Below are 17,281 nucleotides of genomic sequence, written 5' to 3' on the forward strand. Positions count from 1 at the left end.
TTATATTATTTATAAGGAGTAATATGGTAATTTATTAATGATTTGATTGATGTATTATGAATAATCAACGATTTGATTGTTGTAAAATAAATAGTTAATATATGGATAAATAATATGATAAGAAGAATGTGGGATGAGATGAGATGAGTTATACATATATTAGTAATATGGTGAACAAAACGGTGCTTTAATGTTCAGTTTGGTTTGAGTGATAGCATAGATAATATATTGATAAGTAATGTAATGTAAATAAAAATAAATAAAAAATGATAGTTAATTTAATATTTGATTTGATTGATGGATTATATTTTATTTGATTTGATTGATTAAAGTTTATATAAAGATGATAAATTACTATTTTGTTCTTTTAATAATAAATAAAATATGTATAATATTATTTATAACAGATAATATAGTAATATTAATTCAATGATTTGATTGATTTAAGATAAATAATTAATGATTTGATTGATGTAAAATAAATAATTAATAGATGGATAAATAATATGTCAAGAAGAACGCGTGATTGTATAAGATAAGTCATACCCAGTTTAATAAAATGACATTAATTTATTCAATATTATTATATAACAATATATTTAGCATACTATCATTATTAATCATAAAACTAGTGATATATTTTATATAATTTGGTTGATGTAAACAATTAAATAATTAATTAATGTTTCTTAATTTTTTTAATAATTCGATTCGATTATATTACACTTATCTTATATACATTGGCGGCAGCGGTTGATTTTTCTGGTTTTGACATTATACCCAAAATTGTCAACCAAAACAAAAACAAAAACAAAAAAAAAACATATAAGTTTGGTTTCAATCTCATAATATTTGCTTTCCAAATATACAACCTATCAATTAACATACAAATCAATAATAGATATACGCATTTTTACCATATATGAATTAAAGATACACAAAATCAATTATAGATATACACATTTTTACCATATATGTAATTTTTTTTTTTTTCGATTTGTATGTATTTATATCAATCAATTCAAACAAACCATTAAACAAACTTTAAAATGTAAATTAAAACTTTTAAATTACTTATAAATTCAAAAAAAACCATATAATATCCCAAATATCAGATAAATATTATTTATATATATATATATAGTTTTGATATGATGAACATCCATCATGTGCACTTATGTGTGCACCTGCTCATGTGTGTGTCTATATATATATATATAAAATTATAACCGAATGTTTAAATTTTAAACTTAAAAATTAAAATAAACCACCCTTAAATCAATTATACATATTCGCATTTTTACCATTTATGTATATGTGTATATTTTTTTATGATATGTATGTATTTATATCAATTCAAACAAACCATTAATCAAACTTTAAAATTTAAAATTCAAATTTTAAAATTAAAAAATAATAATATATATAAATATCTGATAAATATTTATATATATATATATATATATATATATATATATATACAAACTTATAGCCGAATGTTTAAATTTTAAGCTTGAAAATTCAAATAAACCACCCTTAAATTAAGTAAATCATTAAATTTTTTAGAACTTAATACACATGCATGTATATATAATTATAACCAAAATTAAACTTGAAAATTCAAATAAACCATCATTAAATTCAGCAAACCATTAATTTTTTTTAAAATTAACATATATATATATATATATATATATATATATATATATATATATATACAAAATATAACCGAATGTTTAACATTCAAACTTGAAAATTCAAATGAATCACCCTTAAATTCAGTAAACCATTAACTTTTTTTAAACTTAACATATATGTATATATAAAAATTATAACCGAATTTTTAAAATTTAAATAAACCACCCTTAATTTCAGCAAACTATTAAATTTTATAAAGCTTAACATATGCATTAGAACATGTCAAATATAGATTTGAACACAATGATAGTATAAATATTGTTCACGTCCACAATGTTGTAATATTTCCACAAAAAAAAAACCCATCGATTTTATTAAGAAAACCAAATGACTGAATTGTTTAAAGTTATCCCTGAACTCGAGCCTTCAAACTGTTACTCCGCCCTAAAACTACCACTGATTCATTCTTACAATTTACCTTCATATGATATCATTGGAGATACCACAATGGAATGCATATTTCAAGATGTTGAGATATACATTTTTTTTTATCTATCTATCTATCTAAAAAATGTTAATATAATTCTCATTTTTACAGGGAGCACGCATATATGCAACCATAAAATATGACATCCTTGAGAAATTGAAGTCAATTCTCAAATAAGGTAATCTCTATACTGTTAAAAACATGATTGTTCACAAAAAAATTTCATCATTTACATACGTTGATGGGAAGGTTCTATTCAAAGTTCAAGTCAGAACCAACTAGATTCGCCGATTTAATTGAACATATAGTACTGTCATGAAATGAATAAAAACCTATTGTTGTGGAAAAATATTGTGGATAATTTATTGAAAGTCAGGTATAATAATGCTATTTTACTTGAATGTCTATTTTTTTTAGCTTATTTGGGAAGATGAAGTCTCCACACCTTCAAAATCCATTAGCAAGACTCTGATTTCAAAAAAATGCTCTAAATGATTCTGCACTGTAAAGAACCCTCATCGATGAGTTCTCATCTATTGCATCTGACAAAAAATTGAAGGCTAACATCAAGCAAGAGAATGACTAAAATTTATTTCTTCGCATTGAGAAAATTTATTCCAAATTTTATTTAGATATTAAGGTTTTATGAAACATTTATCTTGATTTACAGTTTATGAGAATTTGTGGATTTTTAATTCTACTACTATTGTTTTAATTCGAGGATTTAAGTTTAATTGTTGAATTTTAAATATTTTTTGAATTTATAATTATAATTTTCTTATTCTATAATGTCTCAAAATTTATACAACTAGGTTATTTATACAATTTCAATTAAAAACCTTTCAACACAACTTAAAATATTTAAATCCTTTCATTTAATTTTCACAATACCATCAGTTGAATATTTTAAAAATAATCAAATATTATATTTAATACTACCATAATTACATATATATATATATATTTTTTTTAGAAAAAAGTCATTCATATAGATTAAAATCTCCAGTCAAGAGAAGCTATTACAGAAAGCCAATTAGGTACATTATCAAATAACCATAATAAATATGAAGAAGAACTAAAAGCTTTATGGGTCAACTCATGAGCCACTCTGTAGGCTGTACGTTTCATATAAATTTGATTTAATTATTCAAAGCGTAGTGTTTTTTGCATATGAAGTGAAATGCTAATAAAATACAAACACACAATTTTTTTTCTAACACATTCATTTAACAGATTTTTTGCAATTTTTGGTAAAATATCGCCAAAACTCTATTACTAAAATAAGTATTTTTTTCACCAAAAAAGGAAATACAATTTTTAAAATTTATTATATTGACCCACCTCAAAATATAGGTTGCATTTAAATATCTACATTGATGTATCATTTTATTTAATTTATGTTACGATTTTGAGTGTTGTGTTACTTTTATATATTTAGTTATCACTATTTTTTTTCATATTAAATAACTGTAAATGTTTTTGTTTTTGTTTTTTTATAATATTACATTTTCGAACATTTAAAAAGTACCGTTATAAATTTTTGGTTTATTGAATATTTGTAATTCGATATTAAATGTATATTAATTATAAAATTGATATAATTTTTTTAACATATTCTAAAAAATAATTTAAAATTTAATTTAATAAAATACTAATATTTCGTGCATCGCACGGGTGAAATACTAGTTTAATTTAATAGTACAGATGCTGGCTGCATGCTGCTTATTTTGCTTGTTGGGCCTCTTCCTTACCCTCTTTCCCTATTTTTTGGGCTACAAAGGGGCAGCCCAAGGTAGAGGTACAATTGTAACACAAGCCCGTGGACTTTAATATTTTGGGCCTATAGGCTCTCCATTTGTCTTCTAAATATCAGTCCAGGATAAATCATACTTTTTCACACGTCAGTACTTCGAGTCTAACTATTTGCCTAAGCTTTGTTATCTATTTGATAGCAATCGTTTAATCACAAAAAAACTTTCATTTTATTGAGATTCAATTTCTTTTGCCTACATATTTATTTAGTGCATATAAATTTTACTTCGATTTTTCGGAACTATTTAACCAAGGTTTTGATTGGATTGTTGGTTTGAACGGATGGATTTCAAAATTTCCGACCCGTTCGGATAGACAAAATTGAATGTTGCATTTGAATAAAAATATTTGAGTGAATTTGACTTCAAATCCATTATATCAATTTGATTCAAAATTGAAAACGATAGATTTGAAATATCATATATAAACTAGTTACATTGTTATCATTAGATTTTAAATTCACTCTTAAACCTACTCAAATCCATGTATTTTAAATCAAAGAATTCGAAATCTTCCCATAAATCCAAATCCATAAATCTAAACACGACTGAAATAAATTTTAAATCCAATATATATCGAGTTATGTAATTTTTTGAGTGACAAATTTCAAATACACCCAAGATGTGTGTCGTTTGGAATCCGTTTCTCAAATCATATCCTCCAAATCAAATTTACTCCATATTTCACGTAGGATGTGTGTGATGCAGTTGCTTGTCAAGTTATCATGCATCACAGGACAACTCATAATTCATGGTCCAAAATTCCCAATGCCAAAAAGAGTTGAAGTCCATTTTAAATACGTTTTGTCATTAAATTTTTAGACATAGTACAAAAAAATAATTATTATAAATTTAAATTACATCTACTTAATGTCGAGGCATCAATCAAGTCTAACTGGCCTAATAATATTTCGGTTGGCAGTTGCCGATCCGATGGATGTTATTGTTTGCCCCACTTTGAGCATGTGTTTTCTATATTATAAAATTATAAATATAATGAAACAAAAATTGCATTAATTTAAGATTTTGATTGTTAGTGACGCGATTAAGCTAAACATCTGAATTTAATATTCAAATTTAATATAAATAATCCCACCCTTGAATTCAAATTCTTAATTAAAAAATTATTCCACTTTTATACAAATTGTCTTTTATAAATTTGTGAATGTGATTGTGCTTTCCAATTAATTATTAACCTTTCCCTCCTTTGAATGCCATTTAAGATTTTTCTCTATTCCCAAAACTCATTAACAACTAATTAATATACACGATTCTGAACTTGTCGCATTTACTTTGATATTTAGGAAGTATTTTTATGTACAAAAAAAAAAAAAAGGAGAGAAAAACAAAAAAGAAACTATTTTTTCTCAAAAATTGGAGTTCAGAAAAATATGTGAGACAGTGGGAGAGCAAGTCCTCAAATATGTAGCTACATACTTAATTCCAGGCTAGTTGCATTATATTCACTGCGAAAAGTCTAAAAAAACACAATTAAAATAATTTAAAACAATTGACATGTTAATATATCCTCCGTTTTTTTTTATAAAAAATTAACTAAACTAATTCAACCACTTAATTAGTTTTAAGGGAAAAAAAAACTCAAGCACATTTTTATGCCTATTTTTAGAAATGCAAAGCTTTAAATACAACTAAACAAAGGGCTTTTCGCATTTTCGGGGTACTCGCCATCAACAACAAGCCTCACTTATCATATCCAATTAAATAGCATACACACAATTTGTAGATAATTTCAACTCATGTTTTTTGCAATTAAGCAACATACACACAATTTGTAGATAAAAAATAAAATCACAGCACATATAATTATTATTTTATACATGCAATGTGTGCGAAAAATATTAGTATTGAATATCACTTATGGTGTTGTGGGCCACCATGGGCCGTCGATTTCAACAAACCCCCAAATAAATATGTATTTCATATCATGTTGTCTTGTATTTTTATATATAATAATAATAATAAATTAATAATAACAATAACTTGACTCTAGAGCACAACTTAATATGTGAGTAGTTGATATATAGTTGAGCTTCATTTAATTTGGTCACATGCCTCTCCTTCTAAACTTACGCTGTCATTTCTCAATCAATCCATTTATCTCGAGTTGCATCTAACTCTTTTAATCGCCTTGCTCCACCGCGTTATGTGTTAACTTAACTACTCATTTTATCTCAATTATATAAGAATGATTTTTTAAACATATATTAAAAAAAATGATTGGAAAAACAAATTCACATTCGAACTTCTTATCCACATTTCATACATTCAAAAAATGGTTACACTTGTTTTTAAAAGGTGTTTGAGTTGGTGTAATAAGTAGTCTTTTGACAAATGATTATGAGTTCGATTTGGCTTCTTCCAATATCTTTTCAAGCAATCCTGTCGCACATGGTTTTTTCAACGCTGTTCACCTGACTACCACAATTTGCAGGCTATTTACGTTAGTTTGGAGATCTACTAATTAATACGTAACTTAGTTAACAGGGATAGGAGAGGACATTACCTAGAGATAGGCCTACTTTATATTATAAAAGCTCGTCCTTTAGATATTGACCACAATTGAATCATCCATGATTTTGATCTCTTTCAAGTACTCTTAATGTAACATCCGGTATTTTTTTAAATACGTAAATCCGCATACATAATTAGGATATTTAATTATTTAAATTTTAGATTTATGGGTTAAATAATTATGTGAATTATTTGTGCATGATTTAATTTATTTTTAAGCATTTAACCCATAATTAGTGATTTTTATGATTTTTAGTATTTTAATTAATTGTTTTGATCGCGTAGACGGGACCGTGGACGGACGAGATGACAACTTTCCACCCAAATTATTTCATGAGCCTTTTTAGAGCCCTAAAATATTATTTTAAGTTTTATTATCTCAAAAATTTAAGTATTTAATTTTATATAATTTTAGGAGTCCATTTTTATTAAAAATAAGCCAAAATATTGACTTTTTAGTATTTTTAAAATTCCCTAAATTTGTAATTTCGGGATTTTTGTATTTTTAATTTAAATTATCAGATTGTAACTTTTATTTAGAGTTTTAAAATTTTATGTTTTATATTTAAAACTTTTAATTATTATTTCATTATCCTAAAACCTATTTTTTATTTAAAACTAAAAACATAGACTAACCCTAAGCTACCCAAACCCACGATTTTCCTAAGCTCAGCCGCCAACCCCATTCAATATTCATCTTCTTCGGCCAGTCATCCCCAAGAAAACTCCATAGCCTCGGTCTTGAAGGTCCAAAGTTCATCGTCGTCGCCCCGTCGTCCCGGAATCGTCTCGCTTTCGGTTTTTCTCTTCGTCTACGGTGAAAGGCATGATTTTCTTCTCTTTTCAATCCTATATCAGTGTATGTATGTGTGTGGGTATGTAGCATCGAGATCTATCATTTTTGACAGCAAGTTTTCAAATTCTTTCTCTTATGCACTCGGTTTTGGCTTTGTGATGTTCATGCTCACGTTTTTACTATCCATGGCTTGAAGGGGGCTGCTGGCTAGGTCCTACGGGGTCCCTAGAGTGTCTAGATGGGTCGGCTTTGGCTGGGTTGGGGCTAGGAGTCACGGCCGATCGAGTTTCAGAAGGGAAGCCATGGGCGCGCAGGTTAGGGTTGTCTTGGAAGAGGGTTCGGTGTTGGGGAAGGAGGCAGCATGGGGTTCGGGCCAGGGCATGGTTCGAACCGGCAGGACCCTGGGGAGGTCCTGCCGGCGGGGCTCCGGCCACGGTGGTCGGAGCTGGGCTGCAGCAGGCCGTGAAGGCCTGCTGCTCGTGCGGCCGCGGCAAGGGGGAAGAGGGAAGAATAGGGTTTCGGGTTTTTGGGTTGTTGGTGGATCCGGGTCGGGTCATGTGGTCCGGGTCGGGTCTAAAATAATATGGGTTAAGTTAGTTGGATCCGGGTTCGGGTTATTTTAATTGGGCTCGGGTATTTTTATTTTTAAGTTTTTAAGTTAATTAGGAGTTAAATGGGCTAATTAAATTCCCAAAAGATTTAATTAGTACCATTTAATTTATTTGGGCTCCATTAAATTATTTTGGGTTAATTTAATTATTTTTTGGGCTTTTATTAATTTTTATTTAAATTTTTAAGTTGGCCAGAAATTTTTATGGGCTTGGGAGCCCATGAAAGTTATTGGGCCTGTTATTGGGCTTTTGGGCCCATTGGGCCAGGGACATTGTTATTGGGCCTAAGTTAGTCTTAATGGGCTTTCGTTGATTTATTGGGCCTAGAAAAGTTGTTAATGGGCTTAAGTACACTAATGGGCCAAGTCTTAAGTTAATGGGCTTGTATGTCTAGGGCCAGCAGTTGAATCAAACCATGAGAAATTGCATGTGTCCTGAGTTTATATTTAATTATTTTATGCATGAAAAGTTATTTGAATATTTATATGATATTAGAAAATAAATTAAATATAAATGAAGGACACACAATTTATTTAAGTACATGCATTCATGAAATCAATTTTTATGCTATGATTGAAGTTCTATGGTTGAGCAAATAAAATATTTTAGGTGAAAATTGAAGTAGTGTGGCCATTTATGTATGGGCAGTTTCTGCCATTTATGTATGGGTAGTTCGCCACCAGCCTCGTACGATGGTTTCTTAGACTGATCAGTCGCACTATAAGTATGAGTCACACTTACGGATAGGACCATTCGATGTTAAGAAAATAAGTGCTCAACAACTCAAGTATGTATGATATTATGTATGTTATGTATAATTCAGTGATTTCTTTAAGCAACATTTATGTTATTATTTTTGAAGCATGCTCATGCATTTATAGGTTAAGTATTATGTATGAAAGTGTATTAAATTATTTTAAACCCTTGTTAGTATGCATGTTGGGCCTCTAGGCTCACTACACTGATATGGTGCAGGTGAGTACGTAGAGGAGCAGGTTACCCCTACCGGTGGTGAGGACGTATGAGCGGAGCTGCAGTGGCCCCGTGACCGTAGTCTGCATCGTGCTAGTGTTCTATGCATGAATATTTTAAACACTATTTTATTTGAAGATTTTATTCCAGTGTTGAGATTTAAGTATTATTTTTATGCAACTTTTTAGTGTATGCACTGTTGATTAAATTGTTTTGAATTATTTTAAGTATTGCATGATTCAGACGTTTTAGTAATTATTTTTATGTTGCATAATTATTTATTAAATTTTAAATCTCTTTTATGGTTGTACATATATGTATGGGCATATATGTATATATATATAAATATTTTACTTAGTATTTATTTTAAAATTAAAAGAAATTTTTTTTTTTTAAATTTTCCGCATTTTAGAAATTTATAAGTCTAGGATGTTTCACTTAACCCCCTTATCTTCCCTCTCTGTCTGATCCAATATCTACCTTCTCCATTAGGGCGACTTGTCTTGAGCATACCATGTTCGAGTTAAACCCAATGGACCTCAAAGTGAACTTTAATATACCGATTCTTCGGGCTCAAACATCTTGAGCTAGCCGGATTGACCTCAGTCATACATCAACAACAATATCAATAAAGAATAGAAAAATACCACTAAATATGGTTATTTAAGACCCAAAAAAGCATAATCTATATCCGGTGGTAGTTTATATATATATATATATATATATATATATATATATATATGTATATATACATTTTCATACCATGCGAATCAACGGACACATGCCTGTATGAAAGTAACAACTTCCAAGATGAGAGTTTAATTAAGTTAGGGTAACTTCAATCACGTCATATATTTGAAGTTCTTAAAAAAAACAAAATAACATATTGAGTTTCTTTACTTTTTACCATCATTAAACAAGCTTACCTGCCCGTCAACCGTCCAATTAAATAACAAATATAACTTCCAGCATTATATTTGCTGTAGTAAGTATTATTTTTTTAGTGGTCCTTCATAATTCCCCGCTTCACATCTATGTATGTCACACACTTCTCTCCCATTAAATTCCCAACCATAGCTTTTACACATATATATTTATGCCTCTCGTTCGTGCTTCTTTGTGCATCCAGCCCTATATTTAAAATACCACACTCCTCACTACTCCAAAGTAGCAATATTGCTTGCAAAATATACTACTATACCAATGTCTCCACATTGTAGAATTCTTTTCGCATTCTTTTTCGCAACATTGCTCGTAGTCAAACGAGTCGAGGCTCGAGCCTTTTTCGTGTTCGGGGACTCGCTCGTGGACAGCGGGAACAATAACTACTTGGCCACCACCGCTCGTGCGGATGCACCTCCGTACGGCCTCGATTATCCGACGCATCGGGCGACGGGGCGTTTCTCCAATGGATTTAACATCCCGGATCTCATCAGTTAGTACCCACATTAATTCTCCCTTTTTGTAATTTTTTTTTTGGTTATGTTTTTACGTTCTTACATGATATATTCAATATGAAAATATGATGGATTTGAGTAACTTACCTACATTTTTTTTTACCATGTTTAGAAAAACATCCCGAGTCTCAAATAGTCAAAATTAAATGTCATATTATCGCTACAATGGACCAATTAGATAAATTGACTTAGCTAGTTACATAATTAAAATATTTATTGTGTAAATTATATAATAAAAGGGATATACATCAAATACATAGCGCTTTTAAAAACTCTGATTACCACGTGTTATATAAAAATTACTTAATTTTTTTTTATTAATTAATATTTGGTAGCAAGAAATTGAAGGATTCCGAATTAATGAATAAGGACCCGAGAATTAATTTTTTTTATATAAAAAAATAAATATTAGGGTTCTCGAATTTTATGATTGGTTGGTTGTTTTAGGTCAGAAAATTGGTGGTAGAGAATCACCGTTACCGTACCTAAGTCCGGCGCTGAACGGGGAAAGGCTATTGGTGGGAGCCAACTTTGCTTCGGCAGGAGTTGGGATTCTTAATGACACTGGCGTACAATTTGTGAGTTTATTACTCCCATCTCTCCATATATTTGGACATGTATGATTTAATTAAAAAGTAAAATTTATTTAAAAAAACATACAATTTTACTCTAATTTAATGAATATTAATACGATAAGAAATTGTTGGAATTAGTTAATGCATTTAATGACGAGAAAGATAGTAAAGTAATAGATAAAATAATATTAAATATAGAAATCTGACTATATATTTGAGTGAAAATAAAAATGTGATATTTATATCGAGACAAAGTGAGTATTAAATTGATATTTTATTAACATCAAATCAATCATATGTAGGCGCGTGCATGAGTAATACTGGCTATAGAGACGCACTAGCTATGAGTATTAGTTGATTTATTTTTATTTTTTTTGATTTTTTGGAAATCAATTTTCAAAACTTATGCAACAGTCTTCTAAACAGATTCGTGGGAGAAGTTTTTCCTACTACTTTACTGTTGTCGATTTTTTCACATTTCTTGATAATATTTGCATGTAATTTAGTTTATATAGGAGTGATTAGTCAATTTGATTCTTAGCACATGCTCATTGTTCATGTGTTAGATCCAATCCATTCAGATATTGTTCGAATGAAACAACATAGACAAATCCGAAATGATGTAAATTTAGTTTGATGACGCGTTGACAACAAACCGGATCAGTTACCATGCATATATGACTTAATTTTAATAAATAATTAATATTAATAAGTACATTATTGGCAATTAGAATGCAATTGATGATGGATGCAGGTGAACATAATAAGGATTGGCCAACAATTGGCGTATTTCCAACAATATCAAGAAAGAGTGGCTGCATTGATCGGAGCAGTGGAGACCGAAAGACTGGTGAATCAAGCATTGATTCTCATCACATTGGGAGGCAACGATTTCGTCAATAATTACTATCTAGTCCCCGTCTCCGCGAGGTCTCGACAATATGCTATTCAAGATTACGTCCCCTTTATCATCTCCGAATACGAGAAGATTTTGGTGGTAATTCTCTGTCATTTCATCCATTAACATTCTAAATTTAAGACAAAATCTCGATTTCGAGACGTACGAGTTCATTATATTCACATATATGCTATAATAGGTAACCAATTGTGTCTCATCTTATGATGTCGGCACATTCAATTACCTTTTTTTGATGCTTATATCCTTTATATAAATGCAATAAAATTAGGTGCACTATGTCATCTTTTTTATGTAACTGAGATCAAATGATCGATGGAACTATCCGTATACTTTTATTTGTTACTATTATATAATTACATATGTATTATTTTTATTAAAGTAGGTGGCGTTACACGAATTTATGGAAGCAATAAAAGCCCATATATTCTTTGTATATAAAGAATGCATCAATTAGAGGAATGGTGTGTAGGTGGAATGGTGGATGCAATTACTAGCATTTAATTTTAATTTAATAAAATAGTACACGAGCATGTGACCGTAGTGGAATTAACTGGAACATGTACAAATCTTGTTCTAACTTTTATCTTATCTTCAATTCAATAAATGCGTTATCTCTATTTTTCTTATAAATATTGGTTGCTTAATATTCATCCACATTGAAGATGACTTGGACAAATAATAATCAGTACATATTGTGTTTAATTGTTTTCGTGACATGTTTTTCCCACACTAGCTTGTGGGAAGCATTTAATAATATTTATATAATTTGTTTTATAATTTTCTAGATCTATCATTTTTGTAAAACTAGGACGATGAGTTTGACACTTTGACAATTGTAACACTTCTTTTTGTGACTGCAGAGACTTTACGAGCTAGGAGCTCGACGAGTTTTGGTGACGGGGACAGGGCCGCTAGGCTGCGTGCCCGCGGAGCTAGCGATGCGAGGCAGAAACGGCGAATGCTCGGTCGAACTCCAACGAGCAGCATCACTGTTCAACCCACAGCTCAACCAAATGATACTTAGGGTGAATAGTGAAATAGGTGCAACCGTCTTCATTGCTTCCAACACACAAATCACCCACTATGATTTCTTTAACAGTCCTGAAGCATTTGGTAAGCTTTTTTTTATTATTTTTTATTTTTTATTTTACTTCTCTCTTCCATTGAAAATATGAAATTAAAAAAATAATAACATAGAATTCACTTTAAATAGTACTTTTATTTCACTATATATTTATGTTTTGTTAATTTGTAGGATTTGTTACCGCAAAGGTGGCATGTTGTGGACAAGGGCCTTTTAATGGACTAGGACTATGCACACCACTATCCAACCTCTGCCCCAACAGAGACATTTTTGCCTTCTGGGATGCTTTCCATCCGTCCGAAAGGGCTAACCGATTGATCGTCAACCAGATGTTCTCGGGCTCGGTCGAATACATGAACCCTATGAACCTCAGCACCATCATGGCTTTAGACGACGCTCAGACATGATACACATAACATAGAGTATCGTCAAGGGTCGTCCTGCGTGTATTTGTTGAAATATTTATGTCATTTTTGAGATTGATTAGTGTCCGGCATTAACAAGCCGTCGATTGTGAACGAACGTCGTCTGGTCTATTGTTTCTTAGAGTTGTCCTTGCTAGACACAAATATTGATTTGATGTAGAAGTCCATTGAACCATATAAAGAAAAATCATGTATCTTTCTTTTTTTCATGTTTACAATATGATTGGGAATTTCCATAATATGCATCGAGTACATTTAATTACATGCACTATTTCATATTTGTAAAGATTATGTCTATAGTCTATAAAATATATGGAATCAAACACTTGACATTGTTGGGGAAACTCTCAAATTTGGAAATGTACCATTTTCTTGTGGCATGGCTCCTCCCAACCAAATACAATGCTGATCCAAAAGCCCAAGAATAGGAAAACAGTGTCTGGGAAATGAATGCACATCCAAGAAAACCAATTATTTCAAAAAGATAATGGGGGCATGCAACTTTGGCAAAAAGGCCACCCTCAGGAATCTTGTGGCCTTTCTCACCTTTTTCTCTGAGCTTGGAAAGTAGGTAGTGGTGATAAAAATTGCCAATGATTCCGACCAAAAACGCCACCAGACCGATGTACTTCAGGTCGGTCGACGGCTCGGGAAAGCCTTGGGATTCGTGTTGGAAATAAAGCATGGCAGCAGACGAGGTGTGGTAGATGAGTGAAATGATGATCGTGGTATCTAATGTGATGAATCCACTGAATCTGTGAAGGAATAACACCTGAAAACATACAATATATTTTGGTTAGTTTGAAGTAAATTTCTACATGTAAAATAGAAGTTGGGTTGGGTCGGGAGGAAGAACCAATAGGCCCACCCACTTAAACCTCGAACTTGTGCGGTAGGTCACATTTTTGGGCCAAGCCTGAAATTTGGGCCCTTATTCTGAACCCAAGACCGGAAAAAGTCCCGGTAAGTGGTCCCATAAAATTGAAACATGCATGCCCGATTAACAGTTTTGAAATAGATGCTACATATATATTTTGTATTTTGATCTTCATCTCATCATTTTTTTTTTTGAAAACAGAGTCATGAGTTATTTTGTGTCGAAACTTTGATTTATAATAATTAATTTGCCGATATATGATTTGATTTGGTTTGATTAAGCTTATAATATAGTTTTCAGGCTATTGCATAAACATTTTAACGAATACTCTCGTGACAGTTCAATCATAATTTTTTTTAAGTTTTCATTTATTACTAACGTAACTCACGGAAGAAAAATGATAATATATGAATACTGCATATACCTCAAGAACCCTTTTGAGAAAATGAATGGTGACTACTGATTTGAGCATGAGAAACCTGATATCCAGGTTGGGGAAAATCCTAAACGAAGAAATGGCTGCAACCAACGCTGGCGTGTACAAAAGCAGCATCCCGAACCTGCTGCTCAGCAAAATCTGCTTGTTCTTTTGGTAGCCCACGTTCCAGAATTTGGAGTACTGAAGGTGCTTCGTTCCCGTTGCTTCGGAAATCCCCAGGCAAACGGTGGCTAACAAGGAGAAAACACACATGCCTGCCATGTAAATGGAACATGGTTCTTCGTATACGTAATCTTTCAACAATAATATTCTAATAATTCCCATCATTAAATTATACGTTACTGGATTGGGTCAATCCATCTTATGTATATATAACATTTTTTGTGTATATAATATGAATTCATATGTACGGTGTTGCGGCCAACGCCGAATTCCTTATCTTATTATTTAATTATTTTCTTTGACTTGCGAAAGAGTATTATAATTTTGACATGAGTTATTTTTAAATATACATATATTTTAAAAAAACGTTGACTATATAAATAAACGACAAATACATTTACGTATGTTTCTCATCTTAAAAAATTAAACTAGTTTCATTTGAACAGCTGAATAACCGAATAATTTGCATTTACTCTCTCTATGTTTTATGTATTTGATATTCATCGCTCTTATATGTTATAATTTTCTATATATATATATATAAATAGAAAAGTATACTAAAAAAATAAAAATTAACTTTTTTCGCCTAAAGTTTCATTCCAAAAATAGTAAATGCATAAAAAAAATACAAATAAAGATAATATTGAATTTAAATTCAGATATAAAGATAAATTCAAAAAAAAGATTATATTATGAGTAAGTGATAGAAATTTTTATCTAAATATTTTAAAACACATGTAAAAATACGATTAAATTTATAAAAATTTAAAATAATATTCTCATCATGAAAAAATTATAGTTTTTGGTTAATAGGGTGATTGTTCTGCATATATACATATACGTGTCACATATTTAAAAAATGATATTATGCATAATAGACTTATTGAATCTAAAAAATTTAAAATATAGATAAAAAATCTACATATCTATATATATATATAAACAAAAAATTTCATAAATAGAAATAAAACAACTTTTCTCGCCAAAAAGACATTTCCAAAAATACTAAAGATATCATAAAATTAAAAAATATAAATAATATATTATTTAATTCAAAATTATAGATAGAGATAATAATGAATATTCAAAAAATAATATGATATTATAAACGATAAAAATTTGATCTAAAATTTTAAAATATAGATAAAAATACTATTTATTTTTTTCTTTTATCTTTGGTTGTTTTGCCTAATACAACAAAATTTGTAGATCAAATTTTACAAGCCAAAAAATAAATACAAGAGTTTAATATATCAAAATATTATGATAAATTAAATACAAAATATTGCGATAAAATATCAGGAAATTATTGTTGTAGATATCATTGTACATGATATTTGTTATACTTTTAGCATTTTTATATATAAAAACATAAAAATCAGATACAAATAGTTAAACTAAAGTTTTGAAAATATAAATAAAAAATATAATTGAATTAAAACAAAAATCAAAATAATATTTTTACAACATTTATTTATTTTTTACTTTTTTATAAAAATAAGATAGAGTTTTTTTTTTTAAAAAAAATATTTTTCAGTATGAAACAAAATTTAATTTAAAGGTGTTTTGTTTCTTTTATATATATATATAACAGTAAATAAATATTTAAAAAAGTAATAATATTATTAGTGATATGCTATTTAATTCAAAAATTTTAAATATACATAAAAATAAGATTGTAAAAAATTTAAATAGTCTTTTTTCATCAAGTAAAATTTAACATTTACTTTTAATAGGATGATTGGTTTCTCTATATGCGTATATAGATATACGCAACAAATATTTAAAAAACGATGATGCTACGAGCGATATATTATTTAATATAAAAATTTTAGAATGTAGATAAAAATACGATTGAAGTTAAAATATACATATATATATATATATATATATATATATATATATATATATATATATAAGCAGAAAAATATACTAAAAATAGAAACATGAAACTTTTTCGTGTTTTCGGAAAATAATAACAATTATCATTAAATTTAAAAATACAATAATATGCTATGGAATTTAAATTATAAATAGATATAGCGTTGAATATTCAACAAAAGATAACATTATTTTATCTAAAAATTATATATATATATATTTCAACCGAAAAATAATTTTTGAAAATAGTGAATATATTATTATCATCAAATTTAAAAATTCAAATAAGATATTATTGAATTAAAAAATATAGATAGAGATAACATAGGATATTCAAGAAAATATAATACATGATTTAAGTGATATAATTGTTGATCTAAATTTTTTTAAAATATAGATAAATATAAAATTTAATTTTTAATTTTTTTTTTCATAATCATACTTATAGTTGCTTTTGTTTATTTAATTTTATATACTTTATATATTAATTTTTGTTAATATAAATAACATTTTATACTAATTTTACAGAGTTTAATGTAACTTATCTTATTCAAATATTATGTATCTATATTTTATTTTAATTATTTTTATATTTTATTTTTTCTATTTTTCTAT

At 28.9% G+C, this 17,281-nt stretch overlaps 2 protein-coding genes across 2 annotated transcripts; one reads left to right on the forward strand and one right to left on the reverse strand.

Moving 5' to 3' along the window:
* The first annotated feature begins 9,922 nt into the window (after positions 1–9,922).
* Positions 9,923–13,546, forward strand: LOC140863931 (GDSL esterase/lipase At5g33370-like). Its single transcript, XM_073267732.1, has 5 exons — positions 9,923–10,282; positions 10,752–10,882; positions 11,634–11,876; positions 12,659–12,911; positions 13,054–13,546. Exons 1-5 carry the CDS (start codon positions 10,051–10,053, stop codon positions 13,287–13,289), a joined length of 1,095 nt encoding a protein of 364 aa, XP_073123833.1. The 5' UTR covers positions 9,923–10,050; the 3' UTR covers positions 13,290–13,546.
* Positions 13,547–13,610: 64 nt separating this feature from the next.
* Positions 13,611–14,961, reverse strand: LOC140863932 (uncharacterized). The gene is made up of 3 exons (XM_073267733.1): positions 14,609–14,961; positions 13,854–14,079; positions 13,611–13,746 (listed from the first exon to the last, which is right to left on the reverse strand). The coding sequence occupies exons 1-3, from the start codon at positions 14,948–14,950 to the stop codon at positions 13,655–13,657; spliced, it is 660 nt and encodes a 219-aa protein (XP_073123834.1). The 5' UTR covers positions 14,951–14,961; the 3' UTR covers positions 13,611–13,654.
* Between the last annotated feature and the right edge of the window lie 2,320 nt (positions 14,962–17,281).

Source organism: Henckelia pumila, chromosome 4 (assembly GCF_033568475.1).
Source record: "Henckelia pumila isolate YLH828 chromosome 4, ASM3356847v2, whole genome shotgun sequence".
In the NCBI taxonomy this organism is placed as follows: Eukaryota; Viridiplantae; Streptophyta; class Magnoliopsida; order Lamiales; family Gesneriaceae; genus Henckelia; species Henckelia pumila.